At 38.0% G+C, this 26,557-nt stretch overlaps 1 protein-coding gene across 1 annotated transcript in view; it reads right to left on the bottom strand.

Annotated features, from left to right (window-relative positions):
- The window catches only part of LOC115224121 (UPF0602 protein C4orf47 homolog), a 34,285-nt gene extending 8,465 nt beyond the window's left edge, over positions 1 to 25,820 (bottom strand). Inside the window, exons 1-5 of the mRNA XM_029794924.2 lie at positions 25,016 to 25,820; positions 13,789 to 13,996; positions 8,368 to 8,505; positions 7,028 to 7,103; positions 1,225 to 1,419 (exon numbers count right to left, since the gene is read on the bottom strand). Of these exons, the coding sequence (XP_029650784.1) occupies positions 1,225 to 1,419; positions 7,028 to 7,103; positions 8,368 to 8,505; positions 13,789 to 13,996; positions 25,016 to 25,094 (696 nt within the window). The 5' untranslated portion in view covers positions 25,095 to 25,820. The remainder of the gene's footprint in view (positions 1 to 1,224; positions 1,420 to 7,027; positions 7,104 to 8,367; positions 8,506 to 13,788; positions 13,997 to 25,015) is intronic.
- Between the last annotated feature and the right edge of the window lie 737 nt (positions 25,821 to 26,557).

Genomic DNA, 26,557 nt, shown 5'->3' on the forward strand with positions numbered 1-26,557 from the left:
AAACCAGCCCCCATTATAATATTAACTGCTCAGATTTGTATATTTCTACAGATGGTATATATATATATATATATAAACAGAGAGGGGGAGGGGGAGGGAGGGAGGGAGAGAGAGAGAGTGAGAGAGGCTGACAGACCAGCAGATAAAAACATAAGGTGTTCAGGCTAAATTTGTCAGTTTGCATGAAAGGAAAAGCGAAGGCTCCAGAACTAGGTGCATGTGTTTCACTGAATCCCTGGGAAGATCCTCAAACACCTCCTTGATCTTGGCTACCAAGTCAGGCTTGGTAGTGCAGGTAGAGTGGTTGGTACTTTTCTCAATCACACCCTACATAGTAATCTATGGGATCATAATTAGGGGAATTAAGAGGCTAGAAATCAGAGCTGGCAAAGTCATAGAAATTCTCTGACAACCACTTCTGATTCTTTCTAGATGTATGGCAAGGAGACAAATCCTGCTGCTACCATCTCAACCAGGGTTGGAGCACAGTCTCCAGCAACATCACATAGCCATCTGAATTGAGCTTAAGGCCCTGTTCAAAGATGTAGAGCAGTACAATGTCTTCTCCACTGGACACACAACCAAACACCATCACAGTTTGGGGAGAACTCAGTTTTCAAGATGTGCATGTTATGTCTTACAATCTTTACAATATTCCCAGAGTATTGAGCATCAGTCATGATGTCAGCATTTTGATATCCAGTACAAGCCATCATGATACATTTAACTCTTTTCCAGTACTCAAATGACTTCCAGTCCTCCATATCAGCTAACTATTTCTCAACTACATCTTTAACCTTTATGCTCTTCAATGCCATTGAATGCCCACCAATACATTAAGCTGTTTCTTCAGGAACAGCTTAAGTATGATGATTTAGCCTGAACACCATGTATGGATGGATGGATTGGTAGATAGATGAATAACGTAGATCTGTCATGATCCTCGTGACTCCTGAAGCCAGACTGGCATTACAACCCTCTCCTCTAAACAGGGTGCCGATCTGTTGTGAAGTTAATGCCCTAGCTATTGCTGAAACTAATTAACAGGTGAGTGAATTGAAGCAATAGGAAATGAAGTGTTTTATTCAAGACAGCAACACACCACCTGGTCTGGGAATCAAAACCAGGATCCCATGACTGTGAGTGCAAAACCCCGCTAGTTACAGGCCATATGCCTTCACAGATTGATAGATAGAACAGAAGAAATATTCAGGTTTAGGTTACCTTTTGCCCCACACTGCTTGGAATAAAAGGTTTAAGGGGTTTCAAAGGCTTCCGCTTCTCCTCACCAGTTTTGTGTTTTGATAGGGTAATACCCGATGGTACTTTAAAAGGGTTGACTGTAAAATAGTCCTCTGGATGCATGTTTAACCTAAAAGGTCCATTCTTCATTAACGTCTTGTGATGCTTATATTCTTTCTGAAAGAGAATAAAAATAAATAGATAAATAAAAAGAACAATATTGAGCATCAAACTATAATTAACTAATTTAAATTTATTTTAGATTTCTAATAAATTCTGTTTTGCATAAATAGTAATTATCTAATCATACAATCAACAAATGTATTTTTAGTGTATATTTAGCCCAGCTATTACAGTTAAGTCTACCTAGTCAGTCATTGGTTAGCATTTATCACATGTATATCATTGTTTTGTTTGCAGGTGTGTAGCTTTTGGCAAACACACATACTTTACTGATAGAGTTTGCTCAGTCTCATCATTGACTGGCACAAGATGTATACCAGGTATCTTTTATTGATTACTTGTTTCACTGTGCTTCCCTACAATCATTCTTTCTCTCTCTCTCTCTCTCTCTCTCTCTCTCTCTCTCATTATATTACCAATGTAATAAGGGAGGGTATCATGTTGGAATTATGTGTATTAGATCCTTGCTTAACACCAACATTTTTATATTGCTGACTATCACTCTTTTTTTTGCCATTAAGCCATCACCTGCTATTCAATAGTGACATCCTCTTACCATCACCCATCTTCAATGGTATCCATCACTCTGTCATATTACTTCCTCCTCTATTACTCATTGTTGACAATCATCACTATCTCTCTCCCATAACACTCTTTATCATGTACCTTCTCACCATCACTTCCTCTCATTTCCAGCACTGTGTCTTCTATCACCCAATCTCCCTATTATTACTCTCTTTACTCCTCATTAGATAACTCATGCAGTTTCTATTGAATATCCTTACCAGCAACTATTATGCAGCTGTCTATCACTGTCTCTCTTCCTTTATTCTCTCTCATGTCACCCTCTCACTCCTGTCACTCTGATTCTTCTCCATTACTTTGTCTCCTCCATTTGTCAGGCATGAAACAACACTCTTGTGTTAATGATTGAACAAATTAAAACAGCACAGGTTAGCGACAACTCTTAAGCCTTGCAAGTTTTGGTGTTATGATAAAATGTATCTAGTACACACTGTAGACTGGTTAGCAAAAGAAAAGGAATTAAGCTGTAGAAATCTTGTTCAAAATAGAATATAAGAGGAAGATGTGATTCCAGATCCATCTAAGACAGTAATATCTTCAGTATGAACTGATATAAACAGGAAAAGTTTGCCATAGCTGTGCCAGCATGGAAAAGCCAAATGTAAAATGAAGATGTCAAGGAGGTTGACTTGAGCCACAGCCTACAAGTACAAATTTGCCTTAAGAAAGTCACCTTGTTGAATCATGAATTTCACATTATAGTTTCCATTAAGACAGATTCCTATCTGACTCACAAGTTCCATATAGTTTCTATTAAACCAGACACCTAGCCAACACACATCTTTCATATTATAGCTTCTGTTAAGACAGACTCACAGCCAACTTGTGACTGATGTATTATAGTTTTCATTAGGACAACCTTTTAGCTGACTCAAAACTTTGTAAGTATTATTGTTTCTATTAAGACAGACTCCTAGCCTACTCAAGGTTTACATATTATAGTTTCCATGAAGACAGACTCATAACCAACTCATGACCTACATATTATAGTTTCCATTAACCAAAGTTTTAGTAAGTAAGAAGGTAGACAAATCACAAACCCCTTCAGGTAGATGGCCCTGCATGATCTGTAGAAAAGTTGTAGGTAGAAACTCCATTAGATGTACTCTGTGTAAGCTATGTACACATAAAAGGTGCAGCAATAGCAGAGAAAGGTTAACAGGGAATATAGCTTTTGTGTTTGGAAGATGCACAGGTACAATAAAAACAGAAAATGTACAGAAAACAGACTCCATCAACTGCTAGTGGGAGAAACTAGAGGTAGTAGATAGCTTCCGTTATCTTGGTGACCAAGTCAGTAGCAGAGGTGGATGCTCCAAGAGTGTAGCTGTGAGAATAAGAATAGGCTGGGCAAAATTCAGAGAGCTCTTACCTCTGCTGGCAACAAAGGGCCTCTTCCCTCAAAGTGAAAGGCAGATTGTACAATACATGTGTGCAAACAGCTATGCTACACAACAGTGAAACATGGATTGTGACAGCCGAGGACATGTATGGGCTTGAAAGATATGAAGCTAGTATGCTTCGCTGGATATGCAATGTCAGTGTGCATGTATGACAGAGTGTAAGCATCTTGAGAGAAAAGTTAGGCATAAGCGGCATGAGATGTGGTGTGCAAAAGAAACGATTGCACTCATATGGTCATGTGATGCATATGGATGAGGACAGGTGTGTGAAGAAGTGTTGATCTCTAACTGTGGAGGGAACTTGTGGTAGAGGTATATACAGGAAGACATGGGATGAGGTGGTGAAACATGATCTTTGAATGTTGGGCCTCACGGAGGCAATGACTAGTGACTGAAACCTTTGACAATATGCTGTGCTTGAGCAGATCCATCAAGCCAAGTGAAATTGTAGTCGTGGCTGATGCTGGTGTCACGTAACTGGCACCCATACTGGTGGCACGTAGAAAGCACCTTTCAAATGTTGGGCCTCACAAAAGCAAGGTGCTAGTGGCTTGTGAAAAGCACCTTTTGAGTGTTGAGTCTCACAGAGGCAATGATGAATGACCGAGATCTTTGGCTGTGCTTGAGAAGAAAACCCATCGAGCCAAGTGAAATCACAATCAGAGCAGATTCTAGTGTCATACAAATGGCACCAATGTCAGTGGCATCTAAGAGCACCCATTACACTCTCAGAGTGGTTGGCATCAGGAAGGGCATCCAGCCATAGAAACCATACCAAATCAGACTGGAGCCTGGTGCAACCTTTCAGCTTGCCAGACCTAGTCAAATAGTCCAACCCATGCTAGCATGGGCAATGGATGTTAAATGATGATGATGATGATTAAGACAACTTTCTAGCCAACTCATGACTTACATATTATAGTTTCTATTATGTCAGACTCCAAGCCAACTCATTGCTTACATATCATAAGCAATCTTACTCCATTAAGCTAGACTGCTACCAGATTCATGAAATATGGTTTCTGATTTCTATTAGCAGACTGTATGGTTGTTGGATATTAAAGTTCAGAGAGGGGTACAACAGATCAACAAATGGTTCACTACTTTCAATTTACTTACATTAACTTCATGCCAAAGTGAACTTTATTTATAGAACTCAACATATATTGGCATCTACCTTTAGTTTTAGACATTTTTTTATGGATGTTTCTTCAGTTATTTCATTGCTAAAAATTTTAAACCATAGACCAACCAGTTCACATTGAATTTAATGACCTTGTTTGTCCTTTATCTTTTACTTGCTTCAGTCATTATACTGCAGCCACGAGAAAGCACCACCTTGAAGGGTTTAGATGAACAAATCAATCCCAATACTTATTTTTTAAAAACCAGGTACTTATTCTTATGGTCTATTTTCGCTGAAGTTATGGAGACACAAACAAACCAGCACCAGTTGTTAAGCAGTGATAGGGTCAAACACAAACATAAAGACATGCACACATGAATACACACAGACACACACACACGGGTATGTATATATACATTATTTTTAACGCATGTGCCTGTTAGTTTACCATATAAGTGTCTGTATGTACTCATGTGAACTTCATTACGTATATCTGTTAGTCTGGAAGTGAGCGTTTATGAGTATATATGTGTATGTTTATGGGTATATATGTATATATTTACATCTATGTGTACCTCTGTACAGTGGTGAATTGGCCAGGTTGCCAGCTTGCCCGATGGCAAGTGGACCCCTGCACCATTAGAATTCATATATGAGAGCCCATGTTAGTATCTAAGGAGCCCATCCCCTTAAATTTGAGAATTTTTTATTCACTCCTGGAAGAATGCATCATGTCAGCTTGGCTGTGTTTATAGACAGTGAAAAGAATACTTTTAACAAAAAAAAAAAAAAGAAACATTAAATGATAGCACTGTAGTTGGGAAGGGCTGATGCCCCCTCTGTTGTGGCAAGACCCCTGCTTCTGTCTCTCTGTCATACTCTAACCTTTCATCCTCTGATATAAGTTCCCCTCCCCAAATGCCCTGCCTCTCTCATAATTCCTTGTCCTGTGAGTTACTTGGTTATTCTGCCAGTGCTGGTGCCACATTAAAAGCAGCCAGCCCACATTGTAATGTGGTTGGCATTTGGAAGGGCATCCAGCTGTAAAAATCAGGCCAAAACTAACTTTGCCTGTGCTAGTGTCACATAAAGTGCACTGAATCCTCTCTGTGGAGTGGTTGGTGTTAGAAAGGATATCCAAGCATAAAATCCCTGCCAAAACAGCCACAGAAGCCAAAGGTAGGTTTTCTACCTTGCCAGCTCCTGTTAGCCATCCTACCCATGGAAGATAGATGTCAAACAATGATGATGATGATATATATAGTTTTATTTCAAGATTTCTTACTAATAGAGAAAGAGCCAGTTTCTAACCTAGATCCAAGGCTCCTTCATTGGAATTTCAACATCAACAACAAAGTATATTCGTATGCGTGTATGTATACATGCAGTTTTGTATGCTTTGTTTTATGTATATCTTCTCATGCATATATTTGCATATCTAGACATGTGCATATATACTTAAGTGATAAACTTCAAGAAAGTTTTGCAGATTTTAACAGTTCAAACGAGGGATTGGATCTATAGTCTTCGAATCAACTTTCTCCTTTCTGGTTTTGGGAAGCCTAATTTCTCAAAATTGGTATTTAGGCAGTGTGTTACATATCCCGGTGCTCCAATAATTACAGGTATAAACCTGAGCTCGTAAACTGAACTCGATAGAATAACTGCAGATTTCTCAATAGTTCAACATAGGTATTCTCTTTTGCACTGATCTTCAGATGTATGTATGTATGTATGTATGTATGTATGTATATATGTATGTATGTATGTATGTATGTATGTATGTATGTATGTATGTATGTGTGTGTGTGTGCATGTGTGTGTGTGTGTGTGCGTGTGTGTGTGTGTGCGTGTGTGTGTGTGCGTGTGTGTGTGTGTATATATGTATGTATGTGTGTGTATGTATGTATGTATGTATGTATGTGTGTATGTATGTATGTATGTATGTATGTATGTGTGTGTATGTATGTATGTGTGTATGTGTGTATGTGTGTATGTATGTATGTATGTGTATGTATGTATGTATGTATGTGTGTATGTGTGTATTTATGTGTGTGTGTATGTGTGTGTATGTGTGTATGTGTGTGTGTGTATGCATGTGTGCATGCATGCATCCATGTATGTATGTATGCATGCATGCATTATGTATGCATGTAATGCATGCGTGCATGTATGTATGCATTCATACATGCTTGCATGTATGTATGTAGGATAGGCTTCTTTCAATTTCCACCTACCAAATTCACTCACAGGGTTTTTGTTGGCTCAGAACTATAGTAGAAGACACTTGCCTAGAGTCCCACACAAGAGATGGATGAGGAATGGGGCTTTCTGTGAAAAAAACAAACAAACAGAAGATGAGACTAAAAATTAATCTTCTTTGTTATTCTCTTTTTTGGTTAGAAAAGTTTTGAGTGTAAACCTGCTCTAAACAGGAATGTTCAACTGTTTATTTGTGTAGTATAACCAGATCACTTCAAATACTAACCATATAGTCAGCTTTACATTCTGAGATAGGATCAGACAAATACTTTGGATAAGGATTGAGTGTAACCTCAGCATAGCTAAAAAAGAGAAAATATATCATATACATTATATATGTAAACTGACAACACACACACACACACACACACACACACACACACACACACATTTAAGCAAGATCATATATAAATAAAATAAAAGAAATCACACACTGAATATGCAAAGAGCAGCTTGCACTTCCCCCCCACACCCCCACCTTAACTCTAACTCTCCCCTGATATAAATATTCCCAGCACTCTTCTATATCACCCTTGGCCTGAACAGCCACTCTCAGACACCGGCAACCTGCACACTCATCTGGATGAAGAGGCTCAATCACTGGCTATAGATCTGCTACTTGAATACAAGTTAATGCTGACAATATACATAGAGTTATTTCTATCATACTCACCTGATGAAATGCATCTGCCAGGATGGCTGAATAGTAGTAATTAACACACATTGTTGTTTGTAATATGTCCAGTGATGAACTGCTGGTTGTGATGCATCAAAACAATTGTATTGGTCTGTAATAAAGCACGATCAACCCATTTTCTCTTTATAAACTCTATGAATATTTACAGATTTCCACATGTACATCCAGTGAAAGGCTATCTCCATAAAACTGGAAAATACAGAAATCCAGGACACGTCCAATTCCAAGCTCACTGGATAACTGGTCTGGTATTGTATTGGATTGTCAGATAAGTTTCTTTGTTTTTTTTTCTATTTATTTTAATCCTTTCAAATGTTATTTAAATTATCATGAAAAATATTTTAACATAGTGTTTTATGATCTTTTTTTAGCAGCTCCATTTTCCCCCCTAAAACTTTTGGTTATCATTTTTGAAATTTGAATAAATTTTACTTTATTTCAGAAATATGATCTGGGATATGAATAAGGATAAAAAAAAACAAGAAATTGAATGCATTTATCTGGCAATCCAGTGTATCTAAATTTGTAGAACTATGCAAGCCATTCAAACGCAGATTAATAATTAAATTAATATTTTCATTGTAGTATTTTCTTTTTCTTTTTAGTGCCATTCTTCCTCTAGAACTTTTATTTATCATTTTTGATATTTGAATAAGTTTTACCTTATTGCAAAAATATAATGATAGGGTGTAAAAAGAAAACTATTTTCTGTACAGTATAGTACAAATTATTGATCAAATAAATTCAGAGGAATACTCCCTACTACCAACATACACAATCCCACACCATTAAGAAAAGCAATAACCCTGAAACAAATCTCAGTTGAACAATCAATCATTCATTTAATTTTTAAAATGTTTATAACTCACCCATAACCAGTGCCTTTTTTTGGTGGATTCGTGAAAATATTTCTTAAAGATGGTTTGAAGGGTGGTGCAGGCTTTGGTGTTGGACTCAGAGCAGGAACTGGACCACCAATTGTTCCATAGTAAGAACCAACTCCACAACTGAAGCAAATAATATATGATAATAATAAACATCTGATAAATTACAAAAACTGATCTAAGGGAAATTACTCTAGACAGCCACTATCGATTTCGAAAATTCACGTTTGTAGTAATAGAATTATTTCCCTTGGTTCTGGGTTCAGTACTACGATGTGACACCTTCCGCAAGCGTCTTCTACCATAACCTCGGCCTGACCACAACTTTATGAGAGGATCTGATAAATAGATACTGAAAGAAGCCTGTCACTCACTCACTCACATACATACATACATACATACATACATACATACATACATACATACATACATACATACATACATACATACATACATACATACATACATACATACATACATACATACATACATACATACATACATACATACATACATGTGTGTGTGTGTATAAAGAAGCAGTTGTGATCGATAAGAAAGGTGGTAGTAGTACCAATAATTGTCGGCGCCCTGGGAACAGTGAGTAAAAATCTTGAGATATACATGGAACAAATAGGGGTTGTAATAAGGGTGGAGCACTTGCAGAAAACAGCTCTGCTTGGAACCACTCAAATACTCTGGAAGGTCCTCGAAAAATAAGAGGTGTAGTACATCTCCAGCGTTAGAAGCTGTGCAAAGGCAATGATGATGATGATGATGATGATGATGATGATATCAAAAAAATTCCTCAGGAATAAGAACCCATGATTGGGTTCAAAATTCTGCCAGGATACCTGATGAAGGCTGAAGAGTAAATCAGCTGAAACATTGTGGTAACAACGAAGAAGATGAGGACACATATCCGTCCAATGTAAATAATGTAAATAATGTACAGAATTCCTCATCTCAAAAATAAAAAAACAGTATTCTATAACCGTGTATGGTCAAAGGATGGAAGTTGTAACTAAATTTATTTATTGAAGAAGTACTTTGAGCACTGCTGGTTTTGATGAAATTTTATGTAGTATCAGCAAAGCTAGTAGTGCTTTTGGTAGGCTTGACAAGTGTCTCTGGTCATACCATAGAATATCTTTCCAAAGTTAGGATTTATAGCACATGTGTCCTGCCATCATTGTGTTATCTGGAAGGGAGAAATGGGTTGTTTATCATAGGTATTTAAGGCATTTGGAACAATATTATCAATATTGTCTTAAGAAAATTTTTGGGATTAATTGGAAAATGGCCATCAGTGATGTGGAGGTATTTTAGAGAAGTGGTTGTTGGAGTGTAGAATCAATGATTCTACAAAGTCGTTTGAGGTGGGGTGGACATCTGGTAAGAATGAATGGTGAAAGACTTCCCAGGAACTTTTGTATGGTTAGCTGGAAGATGGTAGAAGACCAGCATGTAAACCCAAAATGAAGTTCAAGGACTGCCTCAGAATTATTCTGACACAGACAGGTGTTTCAGTTGTTGATTGGGAAAGCGAAGGACAAGACTAAAATGGACAGTGGAAAAGAATGCACAATGGTTGTTTGAATATTGAAAGAGGGAGAATGAAGCACAAGAAGATTAAGAGAAGTCTTAGAAAGAATGAACCTGTGGAAAATGAGGGAGTGTTGCTTTTTATGTGTTTAATTTGTGGGAGGAAATGCTTGAGTTGTGCAGACCTGATCAGCCATCAGAGAACTCACAGGAGTCAACCCATTGTAAATTGTGATATGGCTATAGTACACAACAGAGCATGTGCAACCCTGTGGAAAGGTGTGCCTTTCAGATATGTGTGTTTAACTCTGAAAGGCTCTGAAATGATGCATCCTCAAGAAAAACAAATTTGAATTTCAAAATCTGCATCCCAAAGAGAATGTTGTCTGTAAATAATAATATAAAAATATAAATTTCAATGAGAAATAATTTGACTTTTAGATCTGCAAATCTCACACTATCTATCTATCACCATCAATCCATATCTCTTTATATATTCATCACACACTTTGTCACTCTCTCTCTCTCCCCATATATGTGCATTATCCTTCACACATTGCTTTCAATTTGTTTAAAACTTCATCTACTAATGTTTACTTTTATTCTATGACAGCTATCATGTACAAATCCTGTTTTCTGATTGGGTAAAAATGATCAAACGTTAAACCTTTGTAATATTTTTCTAAAATTTTTCTGCAGTAAATAAATCACATACTTGGATTCAGTATGAAAATGTACATCAATATACGAAAATTTGAGAATTTCCAATTAATTTTAAAATTTCTAAATCTGCAGCAGCAACAGAAAAGATCTCTCTCTTTCCATTTTTCCGTCTCTTTCATTTTCTCATGATATATTTTCTCATTCTCTATAACGCATATCATTCATGCTTAGTGCATGTGTTTGTTAGTGTGTGTGTGTGTAAGGAATTTCATTAGAGTGACACTGATTTTAAAAAGGTATGTAAAAGATAATTTATTTTAATAGCATATAGTATATGTTTTTCTTACACACACGCACACACACACACTCACCTGGTGCAGTTTGTGGGGAGGTTTAAAAATTTAATTACAAATTTTGTTTTGTTGTTGATTATATCCCAGTAATGGACCATTGCATCATCATTCCATAAAATGTGTTTATGTGGAGAAAAATATTGAAAAACATCAGCATATGTCAGGGTGACAAAAAAAAAATTAGGAAGATATCAAGTGGTCATGAGATCTGCTAGAAACAGCTACATCTCCCTTAAACCTCTCAACTTTACATCTGAAAATTATTTTGATATTGTATGGTTATCTGGTGGGTGATGTGGAAACTGGGGATTGATGAGTGCTTAACAAGAACTGAACAGGCCTTGTAAAGGGATGTTGTCAGTAAAGTAAGGGCTGGCAATGAGTATAGCGAAGAAATCCGGGTAGATGTAGGGGTTCACCAAGGATCAGCCCCCAGCCCCCTCCTATTCATCATAGTCCTCCAGACAATAACAGAGGAATTCAAGACAGGCTGCTCCTAGGATCTCCTCTCTGCTGATGACCTTGCTCTCATAGCAGAACCACTACCAGAACTAGAGAAGAAATTTCAGGTGTGGAAGTAAGGTTTAGAATTGAAGAGCCTTAGAGTCAATGTTGCAAAAAACAAAGTCCTAGTAAGGCAAACACATCACAAACCCCTTCAGGTAGACAGCCCTGCTCGATCTGTAGAAAAGGTGTAGGTAGAAACTCCTAAGATGTACCCAGTATAAGCTATGGACACATAAGAAGTGCAACAACATCAAAGGAAGGTTAACTGGGAAGATAGCTTTTGTGTGTGGCAGATGCACAGGGGCAATAAACACCACAGATGCTCAGAAAACTGGCTGCATCACATGCCAGTGAGAGAAACTAGTAGTAGTTGATAGCTTCCACTACCTAGGTGACCAAGTCTGTAGTGGGTGGGGGGATGCTCAGAGAGCATTGCCACTAGAATAAGAATAGCCTGGACAAAGTTCAGAGAGCCCTTACCTCTACTGGTGACAAAGGGCCCCTTGCTCAGAGTGAAAGGTAGACTGTACAATGCATGTGTGCAAACTGCCATGCTACATAGCAGTGAAACATGGGCTGTGACTGTTGAAGACATGCATAGTCTCGAAAGAAATGAAGCTAGTATGATCCACTGGATGTGTAATGTCAGTATGCACACATGACAGAGTGTAAGCACCCTGAGAGAAATGTTGGACACAAGAAGCATCAGAAGTGGTGTGCATGAGAGACGTCTGCATTTGTATGGTCATGTGATGCATTGTGATGAAGAGAGGTGTGTGAAGTGTTGATCTCTAACAGTGGAAGGAACCTGTGGAAGAGGGAGACCCAGGAAAATGAAATGGTGAAGCATGACCTTCAAGTGTTGGGCCTCACAGAGGCAATGACAAAAGACTGAGACCTCTGGTGATATGCTGTGATTGAGAAGACCTGGCAAGTAAAGTGACATCACAGCCATAGCCTACACCAGTGTCACATAACCAGCCCATTTAAAAAGTACCTTTGAATCATCAGGCGACATTCCATGCTTGAGGAGACCTATTGAGTCAAGTAAATGCAAATCAAATCAAATCACAATCAAATGGAAATTGTAATTGTGGCCATTATCACTGCTGGTGGCATGCGATAAGAACCATTCATTCATGCGTGGGACACTGCCAGATCTGCCTGACTAGTTCCCTGTGCCAGTGGCACATAAAAAGCACCATCCGTATGTGGTCGATGCCAGCCCCCACCCCATCCCGTCCTGACTTGCTCCTGTGCTGGTGGCACATAAAAAGCACCATCCTAATATGGCTGATGCAAGTGCCACCTGACTGGCTCCCATGCCGGTGGCATGTAAAAAGCACCTGCTACACTCTCAGAGTAGTTGGCATTAGGAAGGGCATCCAGCTGTAGAAACATTGCCAGATCAGACTGGAGCCTGGTGTGGCCTCCTGGCTTGCAAGTTTCCAGTAAAACCGTCCAACTCATGCCAGCATGGAAAACAAACATTAAACGATGATGATGACGATGTTATTTAAATATCCTAGAAACCATGTTAAAGATATAGAATAAGATATTTTCAAATTATGGAAATGTAGCACTGGTGGTGCATATAGAAGTTGTAAGAAGCTTGTGATGAACCAACTATGCTACATGTTAATGTTAATCACACAGGTTTTTGAAAGAACAGAGTAACAAAAATGCAAATGTCATCAACTCACTGAAGCAGCGGTAAGTATGCGATATCATTCACAGACACAAATATACATTGTCATCATCATCATCATCATTATCATCATCATATGTTTGCTTTCCATGCTGGCATGGCTTGGATGATTCAACAGAATCCTATGCTGGAGGACCATATCTAGTTTGAACATCTCAGTTTTAGCTTGGTTTTTATTGCTGGATGTCCTTCCTAACACTAACCACTTTACAGAATGTATTAGGTATATTTGTGCATGACACCAGCACTAGAGAAGTTGCCTTACTCTTGACAAGACAAAAGAGTCTTCTCAAACCCTGCATTGTCTCTCCTCAATAACCTAGTAACTTTACAGAGTATACAGGGTACCTTTTCATAGCTTTAGTACTATTGAGGTGACCTTATAAACCACAATGCAAAAGAGACTCCACCACTGAAAGAGAGGAGAGACTTTAGATGAGGTGTCGGGAGAAGCTACAGTATGCTGGGTAATACAGATTTATTGCTGTGAAAGGATAGCATTAGAGAAAATAGCAATATGATGAGAGGAGCAAACTTTTTGTTGTGATATGGAGAGATTAACAGAGAATGCAGGCAAGGAGGAGGAAGAAGTAAAGCACATTCTCAAAGTAACACAAATAAAATATTACTCACGATGTTTTAAATCCACTACTTGGAATGAATTCCTTTCCCAGATTTTTCTTAGACTCTTTCTGTCTGTATTGGCGTGCCAACCTTACTGGATCACAATAAGCTTCCCCATCCATGACACGGGAAAATGTTTCCGTGAAATAACCAGCTTGTGTAGCAGATATTTTTTTCTCACCAGGAACATAAAAATTTTTACCTTTTATGCGTGGACCTTTGAAACAGAAGTAGGATAAAGACAATAATAATAATAATAATGATGGTGATTTCAAATTTTGGCACAGGGTTAGCAGTTATGTGGGGAGAAGATTAGTCATTTGCATTGACCCCAGTTCTCAAATGGTACTTATTTTTATCAACACTGAAAGAAGTGACGCAAACTCAGAATGAGAAGAGTTGGAAGAAATATTGCTAAGCATTTTGTCTGACACACTTACAATTCTGCCAGCTCTCCACCTAAATAATGATAATAATAATAATCCTTTCTTCTGTAGGAAAAAGGCCTGAAAATTTTATGGGAGGGGGGGCTAGTTGGTTTCATTGACCCCAGTGCTTAACTAGTACTTCCTTTAGCAACTCCAAAGAAGAAATACCATTAAACATTTTGTGTGGCATGCTAACAATTCTACCAGTTCACCACTAATTAATATTAATATAACAACAACAACAATAATAATAATGTTACTGTTGTGTTGAAGAAGAAACATGCTTAGGTACAAGGTAGGAAGAGGCTTCATAAGATGAAAGATCTTTGTTGTGAATGAGAAAAACAGTTTGGGATGGTACATCAAACAGCAGATTGAACCCTTGCTTGTTGCATGTTTGAAATAGCAACATGATACCCACCAAAAAATGTGACACATTCAAAGACATTTAAGAAACAAGATGAAGAACAAAAATTAAATAATTGGAAAATGAAAACAATGCATGGGTAATACTTCAGATAAATTTAAGGTCATTGGCAAGACCAACACTTGGAGGTGGCTAAGGAAAAGTGATCTGAAAGGATGCACTGAGGCATTGATATGCAACATTCAGGAAGAAGCTCTGAGAACTAATTATACCAAGCTCGAAATAGATAAGAGCAGTGAATTTCCCCTTTGTAGGATGTTTGACAACAAAAACGAAACAATACCACATGTTGTGAGTAGGTGTAGCAAATTGGCCCCAAAAGAATACAAAACGTGGCATAATAACATGGCTAAGTTTGTTCACTGGAGATTGTGTGTAAAATATAGTCTTGGAAAAACATGGAAATGGTGTAAACATGAGCCAAAAGACATCTCTAAGAATACTGAATATAATATCTTGTGTGATTTTACAATCCACTGTAACTCTCTAATAGATGCTCAAAGATCAGACATTGCTGTAGTGAATAAAAGGGAAAAGAAAACTAAGATTATAGATATTGTCATACCAAGGGATGCACACGAGCTAGAAAAGGGTGAAAAAATGCAAGTTACTAAAAGATAAAATTACAAGACAATGGGCAATGAAGAGAATAACTATCATGATGTAGTCACAGGGGTACTAAGAGCACTAACAATGAAGTCTGAGAAATATGTCAGAGAAATTGGAATTGACATGAAGGTAGAGCATGCTCAAAAACTGCTCTACTCGGGACAGTGAAGATTTTGAGATTGCTATTTGGGAGTTCTATAAAAAATACCTTCCTTCAGATGTGCCACCACAGCAACAAGTGCCTGAAAATGTAAACATATGGACTGCAATGCCTCTATACAAAAACTGCAAACCTGTGAATGAAATTTTGATAACATTAATCACATATGCATTCATTCATATCTATACAAATACTTTATATATATGCACATTACTGTTTGTTCTTGGTCTCTCACTTATCCATCAATAATAATTATAAATACGTAAGAAACTTCAGCACATATCCATGGGCAGTATTCAGTCAAAAAGTAAATGCTGTGAAGCAGATCTGTCTCTCCATGTCACTGCCCAAACGAATAACAAAATAAAAAAAAAGTAGAACGATGGGCAGATACTGTGAAATGGTCTATTATTTACACACACTGCTATGCAACACTTCTCCAAAAACATACAGGCATAAACTCATACTGTAAATACCCAATAAATTAAACAAAGCCCACAACGTGTACCATAGAAGTCTGATAACCAACAGAAGAACAGAACCTGCACTGCACAAACAACACACAATACAAAAACTAATACAACAAAAGACTAAAACCAAACCCCATAACAAAACATTCTGATGCAATATTTTTCAAAAGGATAAAATAAAATTCAGCACACACCTCACCAGCACAAAAGGGCAGCAAATGATGCAATAGAACGTTATTTGAAACTCAAATGTCAAAAAATAATAGTGGTAATGATGATGGTGACAAATGTTACCTTACCTCAGTTTATGAGAGATGAGTGTTTGTCAAGAAACTCTGGTTGTAACAGCGAAAATGAAGTTGGACCTTTAAGGAAAGGCCTCTCCCTTTGCAGTGGTTCAATAAAGATGCAGACTGACTACAGCTGATATCCTAATACAATATTAGCAGATAATAAAGCAAGGAGGACAAAGTAGACTAGTGAAGAAAACAGGATAGTGATGCAATACTACATAGAAAGTGAATTAGAATGAAAGGGATATAGAAAATGGATGTAAACACTTTGAGTAGAGAAGGCTATGTTTAAAGTGATTGAGCAGAGACTAGTAGATCAAGATAAGGCTATTAATAGAAGCGAGTGGATGTCAGAATTGGAGGTGGAGGATATCACAAGAGAACTGGGAAAGAAAGACCAGGCAGTAGGAAAGACAAACAACATAAGAGGTACAATTCAAACCAAAGAAGAACCAAAAGAAAAAAAATAATAATAGCACTACCAACAAGGAAGAGACAACTGGCACTAGAGATTTAAGTGATTTAAGTGAGAAAGACCAGAAGATTTTAGAAGAATTGCAAGAAGCAATGAGTAAGAAAATGATTACTAGTATTAAAAGGCACCAACAGAAGGAAGCTGTAAGAAATGACCAGAAAAATAGATTCTGTTATCAGTAAGATAGATACTAAAAATATAGGAGAGACTAACTTACTGATCTATGTAAGAGGGCTAATAGTTACTAGTAGATTAGACATTCCACAAGGAAAGATTAGAAAAGAGCAAATGTGGAAAAGGAGATTACAAAAAGTGAAGACTTAAAGACAAGATCTGGGTTAAATAAAAGCCTCGAAACTGAACAAGTTAGGAAACACGAGATTTAAATCTTCTCTTGAGAAAAAATACTTAGTCAAAGAGAAAGGATTTGGGACAGTCATAGAAGAGTTGAAGCAGCATATCATAGCAATTGTAGGTAAGCTTTCCTGATATCGGAAAAGAATAGATCAGTATCAACAGAACAGATTATTTGAGACAGAACAAAGGAGATTTTATAACCAAATAAATAGTGAAAAAGAAAGTACTGAAGATGAGAAATCTAATGCAGAAGAAGCTAGAAAGTTCTGGAGTTATATTTGGGACAAGCCAGTCAATCATAATGGAGATGCAGTACAGTTAAAGAAAGCGAGGGAAGAACTAGTGAGTGAGAAGTAACCAGATCTAAAACTAACTAGTGTATTAATGTGTAAAGTGTTAGAAAAAATGCCGAATTGGAAGGTCCAGGACTAGATTTAGTTCAAGGGGACTGGCTAAAGAAATTTAGTAGCTTACAAGGGAAACTGAGGGAACAGATTCAGGATTACTTTAATGGAAGAATAATACCAGATTGGATGATTAGAGGGAGAACAGTACTTCTTATGACAGACAAAATCAAGGGTAATACAGCTAACAATTATAGACCAATCACTTGCTTGCCAGAAATACTTTCAGAAAGCATTTACAAGCACCTTGATAGCCAGAATTTACTGCCAGAAGAACAAAAAGATTGCAGGAAGAAGGCTAGAGATATCCACCCACTTGTTTTTCATCTGTGAATTTTTTTATTATTTTATCTAAAATAGTTATTTGTAAGTCTGTCATTGAGGTAAGTGTTGATATTGTGGATGATGTCTCCTTTAGAATTCTTTCTGATTCCATTGATTCTGTTTGTTGTTTTCTGGACATGTTGGTGTATACATATGAAGCAGGGCCGTCTCCTAGAAAGGACTTATAATTTGTCTATTTTCCAACTTACTAGGAATTTGGTTTTTACTAAATTATCTCTAAGACCCTTAGATTCTAGGCCTTGCTTCCACACTTGAAATTTCTTCCCTGGGTTAGGTAATGATTCAGTTATAAGAACAATGTCATCAGCATAGAGGAGCTCCCAGAGGTAGCTAGTCTTGAGTTCCTCTGTAATGGCCAGGAGGATTATGAAAAACAGGAGAAGGCTAAGCACCGATCCTTGATAAACTCCTACCTGTACACTGAACTCGTTAGTATATTCTTTGCCAACATTCACCTTACTGGCAGCATCCTTGTACATTGCTTGTATAGCTCTCACTAACCACCCATCTATCCCTAGCTTCCACATTGATTACTAGATAAAGGAGTAACAGAGCCTGTCAACAAAAGTCAAGTACAGTAGTTTATTTTTGGCTAAATACTTCCCCTGAAGTTGCCTTACCAGGAATATAGCATCAGTTGTATTTCTCTCAGGCACAAAACCAAACTGCAACTCACTTTACAATTGATAACTGTAACTGTACTGAAATGACTGAATATGACCTTTAAATACCTTCTGATATATATATATGCATATTATTTTTATCTTTTACTTATTTCAGTCATTGAACTGCAGCCATGGTGGGTTACTGTTGCAGAATATGTAGTGAGTGGACACAGAAGTTGGGTGTTAGGAGGACATGTTGTGGATCAGGAATTCAACAGGGACAGATAGGTGCTTCAGGGTGATGAGGGAGAGCAGGAGATTGAGGAAAAAGGAAAACAGTGAGTGGTGGGGGAATGGAGAGGGAGTTAGGAAGATGGGTTATGAGAAAGAGGTGTCCGTGACAGATTGTGTATAGTGGCATGGATATAAAACAACATGTCATTATGACCTTGATTTAACTTAGCTGGGCAGGTCTTCTCAAGTATAGTAAATCATCAATCATATTTGTCTTTTGTCATCTCCTATGTAAGGTACAACATCTGAAGATCCTTTTTCACCACTTTGTCCCACATCTTCCTCTTCCACAGGTTACCTTCACATTTAGAAGTTGGCACTTCTTTATGCAGTTGTCTTTATCCATATGAATTGCATAACCACACCAACACAGTCTTCTCTCTTGTACACTGACATTGTATGTCTAGTGAAGTAGGATGGCTTCACAAAGTAAGCACATGTTTATAAATATAAAATAATGCATTCTGCACTTTCCTCATCATCCAATAATTCTCTATTTTTAAACATCTTCCAAGAAATGTTGCCATCTCTGTCTTACATACTGTTTAGCTAAATTAACAGGACAAGAAATATTGATATGAAATAACCCCCAAAATGTAACATAATCTAATTAGAAGGAGAAATATATTTTGTTGTCAAACTACAGCATCAGCAGCAACAACAACAACTATAACAAGACTGCTGCTGTAATTGTTACTGTTGTTAAATAGTTATAATTTGTTCTGCTCCAGCAGGTTTGCTGGCGCCATATGCAACTAATAGACCAAATTCATGACAGTATTTCCATCAATTTCACATATCACAAGTAATCAGTTGAGTATTTTGACCACCTGCACTGCCAATACTTTACAATATTTATCATCATCATTATCATCATTTAACGTCTGCCTTCCATGCTGGAATGGGTTGGACAGTTTGACAGGAGCCAGCCAGGCAGAAGACTGCATAGTTTTTATGGCATAGTTTTTATGGCTGGATGCCCTTCCTAACACCAATCACTCTGCAGAGTGGACTGAGTGCTTTTTATGTGGGACCAGCACAGACGAGGTCAGTCGTGGCATGGTTTTTACCACTGGATGCCCTTCCAAATGCCAACCACTTCACATTGTATTCTGAATGGTTTTTATGTGGCACCAGCACTGGCAAGACAAGGAACCTTGGAGGAAATGATCTTGTGTCAGATGATGAAAGGTTAGAGTGGAACAGAGAGATAAAAACAGATGTCTTGCTGTAGAGCTCTCTCTCTCTTTGTATATATATATATATTAGAAGGTTTAGAGATGATGTTCAGGTATTATATATTAGAAGAAATAAGGTACTCAGAAATCTAGATGGTATTATATTTACAGATATTTATTAATATGTCACATGTTTTTATAAATCATATATTAGCGCTTGCATCCACTCTAGTAGAGTCTTCAGATTGAACTTTTTCAGAAAATTTGTCTCTTTTTATAGAATTATTGAGTGTGTAGGGGTGGAGAGAGATATAAGATAGTACAAGAGGGTGAAGAATGGAGAGAAAGTGAGAGAGTACATGTGTGCGTGTGCGCGTGTGCTTTTGTATCTGAAGGAAGTGTCAATGGAAAAGAGAAGGAAAGGAAGAAGGAAGAGAGAAAGAAGAAAACTATGTACTTGTGAGCGCGCGCATGTAAGCTAATTAAGTGGAAGGTTGTTATAGAGACCCCTAATTCAATTCTTGCTATTATGAATCGGAAGTCCCTTGATGCAAAAGCATTTCCAAAGGACTGGATTTTACTACGTTCATTGGAGAAGACGATTACCGTTTCCATTCCTCTAATTAGCACACATACGCACGTACATACACATCTAGCAACAGACTCTCGGACATGGATTTCTGACGATTGCCATCTAAGTTATAGGATCCGCTCTTGACCACCCCCCATCAAATCCTGCCATTAGATCCCAGGATGACTGGACGATATAGGATAGTTGAATGTCATTTCTGTTAATGACCTGACTCAAAGCAATTACATTCTAAGAGACATTTATGTCATATCGAATGACACGAATTCAACGATCCAATTCCTGACGTCTGTAAGACTGATTCACAATTCTTCCGAGTGTTGTAATCAGCCTATGTTCCTTTCGACGTGGCATCGAGTACCCGAAGGAAGAATGTGGAGGTGTTCTATTTTTCATCGATATCGGAGCATTAGACAGGATTCGTTTTTCTGGGTGCTCGTCTACTGTTGACTCTCCTGTTAGAGTTGATGTATTACTGAGCCGAGATAGATTGCAAACAGTGTGTTGGAATAAGGCAAGTTGGAATTGCATCGGAAGCAATTGTTAACTGGTACAATTACTTTCACGATGTTTGTGCTATATGGAGGATTGACAATTCTGTGCAACCTGGAGGGTACGATGCTGTTGTGGAAATTGATGAATCCAAGTTCATGCACAAGAAGTATTATCGTGATCATTATCGGCAAGGCCGCTCGGTTCTTGGAATGATCGAACGCAGTAGTCTGAAATGTGTTTTAGTTCCTTCCAAGACATGCGCAAGCATATACAGACACACAGACACAGACACAGACACACACACACACACACACACACACATACACACTAATACACACATGTACACCCACTATCTTTCATATACACGTACATTTCATATACATATACATACATCATTCACTTTCTCCTCTGACTTCAAAGTGAATGTCGCCTTCCACACTTCATGAAAACAAAAGTAAAAAATAAAAGATTTTTATGGAAATTAACGAACAGTCTAACTGTTCTATAACAGTCATGCTGCTATAGGTAGAAGAAAAATCAAAAACATTCTACAAAAATTGGATTCTACCATTACAATATTGCGTACATCAGATTTGTATCACTTTTATTTTATTTCAAAGGAAACAATTCTTTCACTTCTCCGGTCGAGTTTCCGACAAAAGCCAATCTTCGCAGATTTCAGTAGTTTCACTTTCTGACGTATAAAACGAAACATTGCTCAAGATTGTATAAGTAATTATTCTCCCTCTGTCTCCCACTTGGTAAATTCTGCTGATTAAAATCACACACACACACACACACACACACAACACACACACACACACACACACACATACATACATACATACATATATATATATATATATATATATATATATATATACATCATGGGTCAGGCTACATCGGACATCCCAAACATACATATTGGAGACCAGACACTACATGAGGTGGAGAAGTTTACCTATCTTGGCTCCACCATCACCTACAACCTATCCCTTGATGCCGAGCTGAATATACGCATTGGCAAGGCAGCTGCTGTGATGGCCCAACTCTCCAAACGGGCATGGGACAATAATAGGCTGACCAAGACCACAGAAATGAAGATTTACCAGGCATGTGTACTTAGCACTCTACTGTATGGAAGTGAGACTTGGACACCATACACACGCCAAAAGCGTCGCCTAAATATCTTTCACCTGCGCTGCCTCCGGAAAATCCTTCGCATCAAATGGCAGAATCATGTCCCCAACAAAGATGTCCTCAAGCAAGCCGGAATACCAAGCATGTTTGCACTCCTCACACAAAGACATATGAGATGGCTTGGACATGTTAGCTGTATGAAAGATGGCAGAATCCCCAAGGACATACTCTACGGAGAGCTTGCTACGGGCATTACGTCTGTGGGAAGACCGTACTTACGATACAAGGATGTTTGCAAAAGGGACATGAAGCCCTGCAACTGGGAAACAATTGCCAGCAACCGTGGAGATTGGCGACGTACCGTAAAAGAGGGAACACAAAGGAGTGACAGAGGGAGAGAGGAGAAATGGAAAGACAAGAAAAGATGTCAACAAGAAACTATGACATTACAACCAGCTAGGCAAAGTCTTCGCTACATTTGCGGCACCTGCCAGAGGGAGTGTTTGTCCAGGATAGGACTACACAGCCACAGCAGGAGATTATTAGGACATGAAATGTAAAAGCCGGACTAGATTATTTTATGCGCAACTCCATTATCTCCCGAGACAAAAAGGATGCCAACATATATATATATATATATATATTAAAATATAATGTTTGCTAGATAGACCACGTGGGTGGAAGGGGAGTGCAGAGATTTACGCCTGCGCATTTTGAATTTGTTGATACTGTTAGTTGGAGTGGTTCATCTGAAGCGACAAGTTCGTTGATAGGTAAAGTTCCTTCTTTTTAGTGTTTCCAAATCCAAATTAAGAAATTTGAGCTGACGAAAGAAATGCTGATTTTATTTGGCTAATCTTGAAACGTTGACGTACTCAAACGATCTATGTACTTGTGATATTTTTCTGTATTTACCTCCAAACCTTCGTGAGCTGTCTGGAGTAAGCATTATCTGAGAGAAATTTTCTTTAAGTAGTAGAAATGGCTAAAAAATTTTTTTTGGCTGCTATTTCTACTAAGTTCAGTATGTGGCAAAGTAATTTATTTTACTAAGCCCTAATTATATAATATATATATATATATATATATATATATATATATATATATATCTCACGTGATCACGTGACCGACCAGACCATCAGATGTTGCTACACATCGCTGGTCACAACGCGTTCGCATTGTTTTAGCCTTCGAATGACGCCACCCCGCTGTCTAAGCGAGCAGGCCAACAGAAGAAAGAGTACAGCAGGGATCACCACCCCCTGCCGGAGCCTCGTGGAGCTTTTATGTGTTTTTGCTCAATAAACACTCACAACACCCGGTCTGGGAATCGAAACCGCGATCCTACGACCACGAATCCGCTGCCCTAACCACTGGGCCATTGCGCCTCTACACACACACACACACATACACACACAAACTTTTTCAGCTATCATGTTCTCACAGCATGAAACTAATCGCTCGAATTCAAATCCTGTGTATATGTATATACTTATTTGTCACTGAAATGAGTACTTCTTCTTGTTGATCCCACAAATAATGGAAAGATAATTTACACACACACAAACAAGTGAACGAAAACAGCCGAAATATTTGGGTGTATCAAGAAGTACTATCTCGAAAGTAATTACAGCATTTGAGAAAGAGGGGAAAACCTCCTCATCGAAACAAAACTCCGGAAGAAGACCAAATCTTTCAGATAGGGACAGTCAGACTCTTATGCGAATTGTTAGAAAGGATCACAATAATGACCACCTCCAGAACCCAGTTTACACAAAAACTGCTCGCCGGGAGTTGCACAAAGGCGGATTTCACGGGAGGACTGCAATCAGAAAACCACTACTTTCAAAAACAAAAGTTGCAAAGTATTTAGAGTGGAGTAAAAACCTACAGAGTTGGTCCCTAGAGCAGTGGAAGAATGTTCTTTTCTCAGACGAGTCATCCTTTACCTGAATTTCCGACCACCAGCCGAGTATACGTGTGGAGACAGCCAAAAGAAGCATTTAACTCAGACTGCCTTCTTCCAACTGTTAAACACAGAGGAGGCTACAGTTCTATATTCAAGAGATGATGAATTATTTACATTCGACGGATATTTGTCGTCATCTTGTTTGTTGTTAGCACGTTTCCGCTGATATACCCTCCAGCTTTCTTCAGGTGTCTTGGGGAAATTTCGAACCTGCCTGGGTTATCATTCACAAGGTATTTTTCAATGTTATTATTATTATTATTATTATTAGTATTATCATCATTATTATTATTATTATTATTATTATTGTTCAGGTCACTGCTCAGAATCGAACTCGGAATCTTGGGGTTAGTAGCCTGCGTTCTTAACCACTACGCCACGGGCATATGGCAGCACCCTCAGCCTAACCCACACCCCACTCTCGCATCTCCCACACACCATTCTCACCTCTCCCACACACCACTACACCCTACACCACCATACCACATCACATCACATCACACCACCACGCACACACTAGCACTGACCACATCCCCGCCCCACATTCAAGGTCACTAGCCCTCTTCCACACGCACATATATACTCTATTATACACACGCACGTGCACCGTCGTTTTGGGATCACCACTACTTTATTATCTCCCCTTCTTCATAGCTCTCCTGCGCGACCCCTCTGTCCGGCATTCGCCATGATAGATCGCTAGCCACTACACATTCTTTATTTTCTCTCCTTGTTTTTTTGTGTGGAAGAGCGTAGGCTCGAAACGTTAAAGACTTTTTCACTTCCCGAGCGTTAAACCTGTCTTCGTCTTTCGTTTTTTTTTGTGAATTCTCCATATATATATATATATGTGTGTGTGTGTGTGTGTGTGTGTGTGCGTGTGTGTGTGTGCATGTACTTCTAAATATTTATGTGTGCATAAACACACATTTGACAAAAAGAGAGATGGGGAAGGAGAGAGAGAGAGAGAGAGATGCAGAAAATTTTGTAACACTCACCAGGTCTATGTTCTTTATAAGTATCACCAATAGTGATGTAACTCATTTCAGAGAACAAACCAATTCTGTCCATATCCATGACTAAAAGAATTTTAGCGGAAACGGTCTTCTACAAGCAGGTTTTTTTCTTTTTCCTAGTAATGCTAACTTCAAAAATTGGGACAGGAGCAATCGATGACATAAAAGCAAAAAACATATGTTACAAAACTTTTTCCTTTTTATTTTTTTCTTGTTTAGTCTTGTTCAGTTTTCTGTGATTTCTTTTATAAACTCTCCTTGTGGTTTGAAATCGAAATGTCCTGTCCGGTCTTCGTCACATGTGTTATTGTTTTGGCAGTTACCAAGGAGTAGAATGGCAATCTAGAAAGTTGGTGTGACGCTTATATACGTGTACAAACAAATCTGTGTGAGTGTATATAACATACATATGTATATATGTATGTGTGCGTGTGTGTGTGTGTGAGAGAGAGGAACAAGAGAGAAGCAACGAGGAAAATAATGATAGCTGCGATTCAAAAGGTGTAAAAGTTATGATAGCTCTTACAACAAAATATTACAAAATTTTATGTTACTGTATTACTGAATTTCACTTGACAGCAACTATATTTCTATCCCTTCCTCACTTTATTCCTCTCCCTATGGCAATCTAATTTTATTATGCTTCCTCTTTCTTTCAATCTATTTTCGCGTCTCCTCTCTATTTTGTTTATACACTTCCTATCTGTACGGTTGCCTTTCGTCTATAAGTTTCTTTTGCTTCTTTTCTATCTCATTTTCATTCTCTCTTTCTTTCTCTTTTCCTATGTCCTCCTCTATCTCTCTCATTCTTACTCTCTTTCTATGTCTCTTAATCTCCCCTTCCACTGTCTTTCTGATCTGTTTCTTTTTACTAGTCTCTATTTCTTTTAACATACTCTTCACTTTATCTAGTTGTTTATCTTATTTATTCACAATACTTTTCTCTCTTTCTTCACTTTATGCTCCCCCCACCTCCACTTCATCTTCCCTTCTTCGTCTTATTGGCGCGAAACTGTGTTTTATGTCGTCAGAGCTTAAAGTATTTTCCTCGGGGATTTCTTCTGAATGTAATTCCTTGTTTTCAATGCTTCTTCCATTTGTTTTGCAAAGAAATTTATTTCTAGCGTGCTTCTGTTGTCTTGGTAACATAGCAAACCCACAAAACCTCTCGCTGAAGAATAATACAGATTTAGAATAACACAAACACACACATACACGCTCTCTCTCTCTCTCTCTCTCTCTCTCTCTCTCTCTCTCTCTCTCCCTCTCTCTCTTTCTCTCTCTCACACACACACACAAAAGAGGAAGACAAGTACACAGATGTGAGAGAAAACAAATTGAGGAAAGGAAACGGAAATGTAGAATGTAAGAGGGTAAAAGGGAAACAGATAAAGGTCGTAGGAAGAAATTGTGGTTAGATTTAGGACGAAAAATATGCATAGATACATAAATACATATGTTTTTATGTGTGTATGTGTGTGTGTGTGTGTATATATATATATATATACACACACACATATATAT

The sequence above is a fragment of the Octopus sinensis genome, linkage group LG24 (genome assembly GCF_006345805.1).
Source record: "Octopus sinensis linkage group LG24, ASM634580v1, whole genome shotgun sequence".
In the NCBI taxonomy this organism is placed as follows: domain Eukaryota; kingdom Metazoa; phylum Mollusca; class Cephalopoda; order Octopoda; family Octopodidae; genus Octopus; species Octopus sinensis.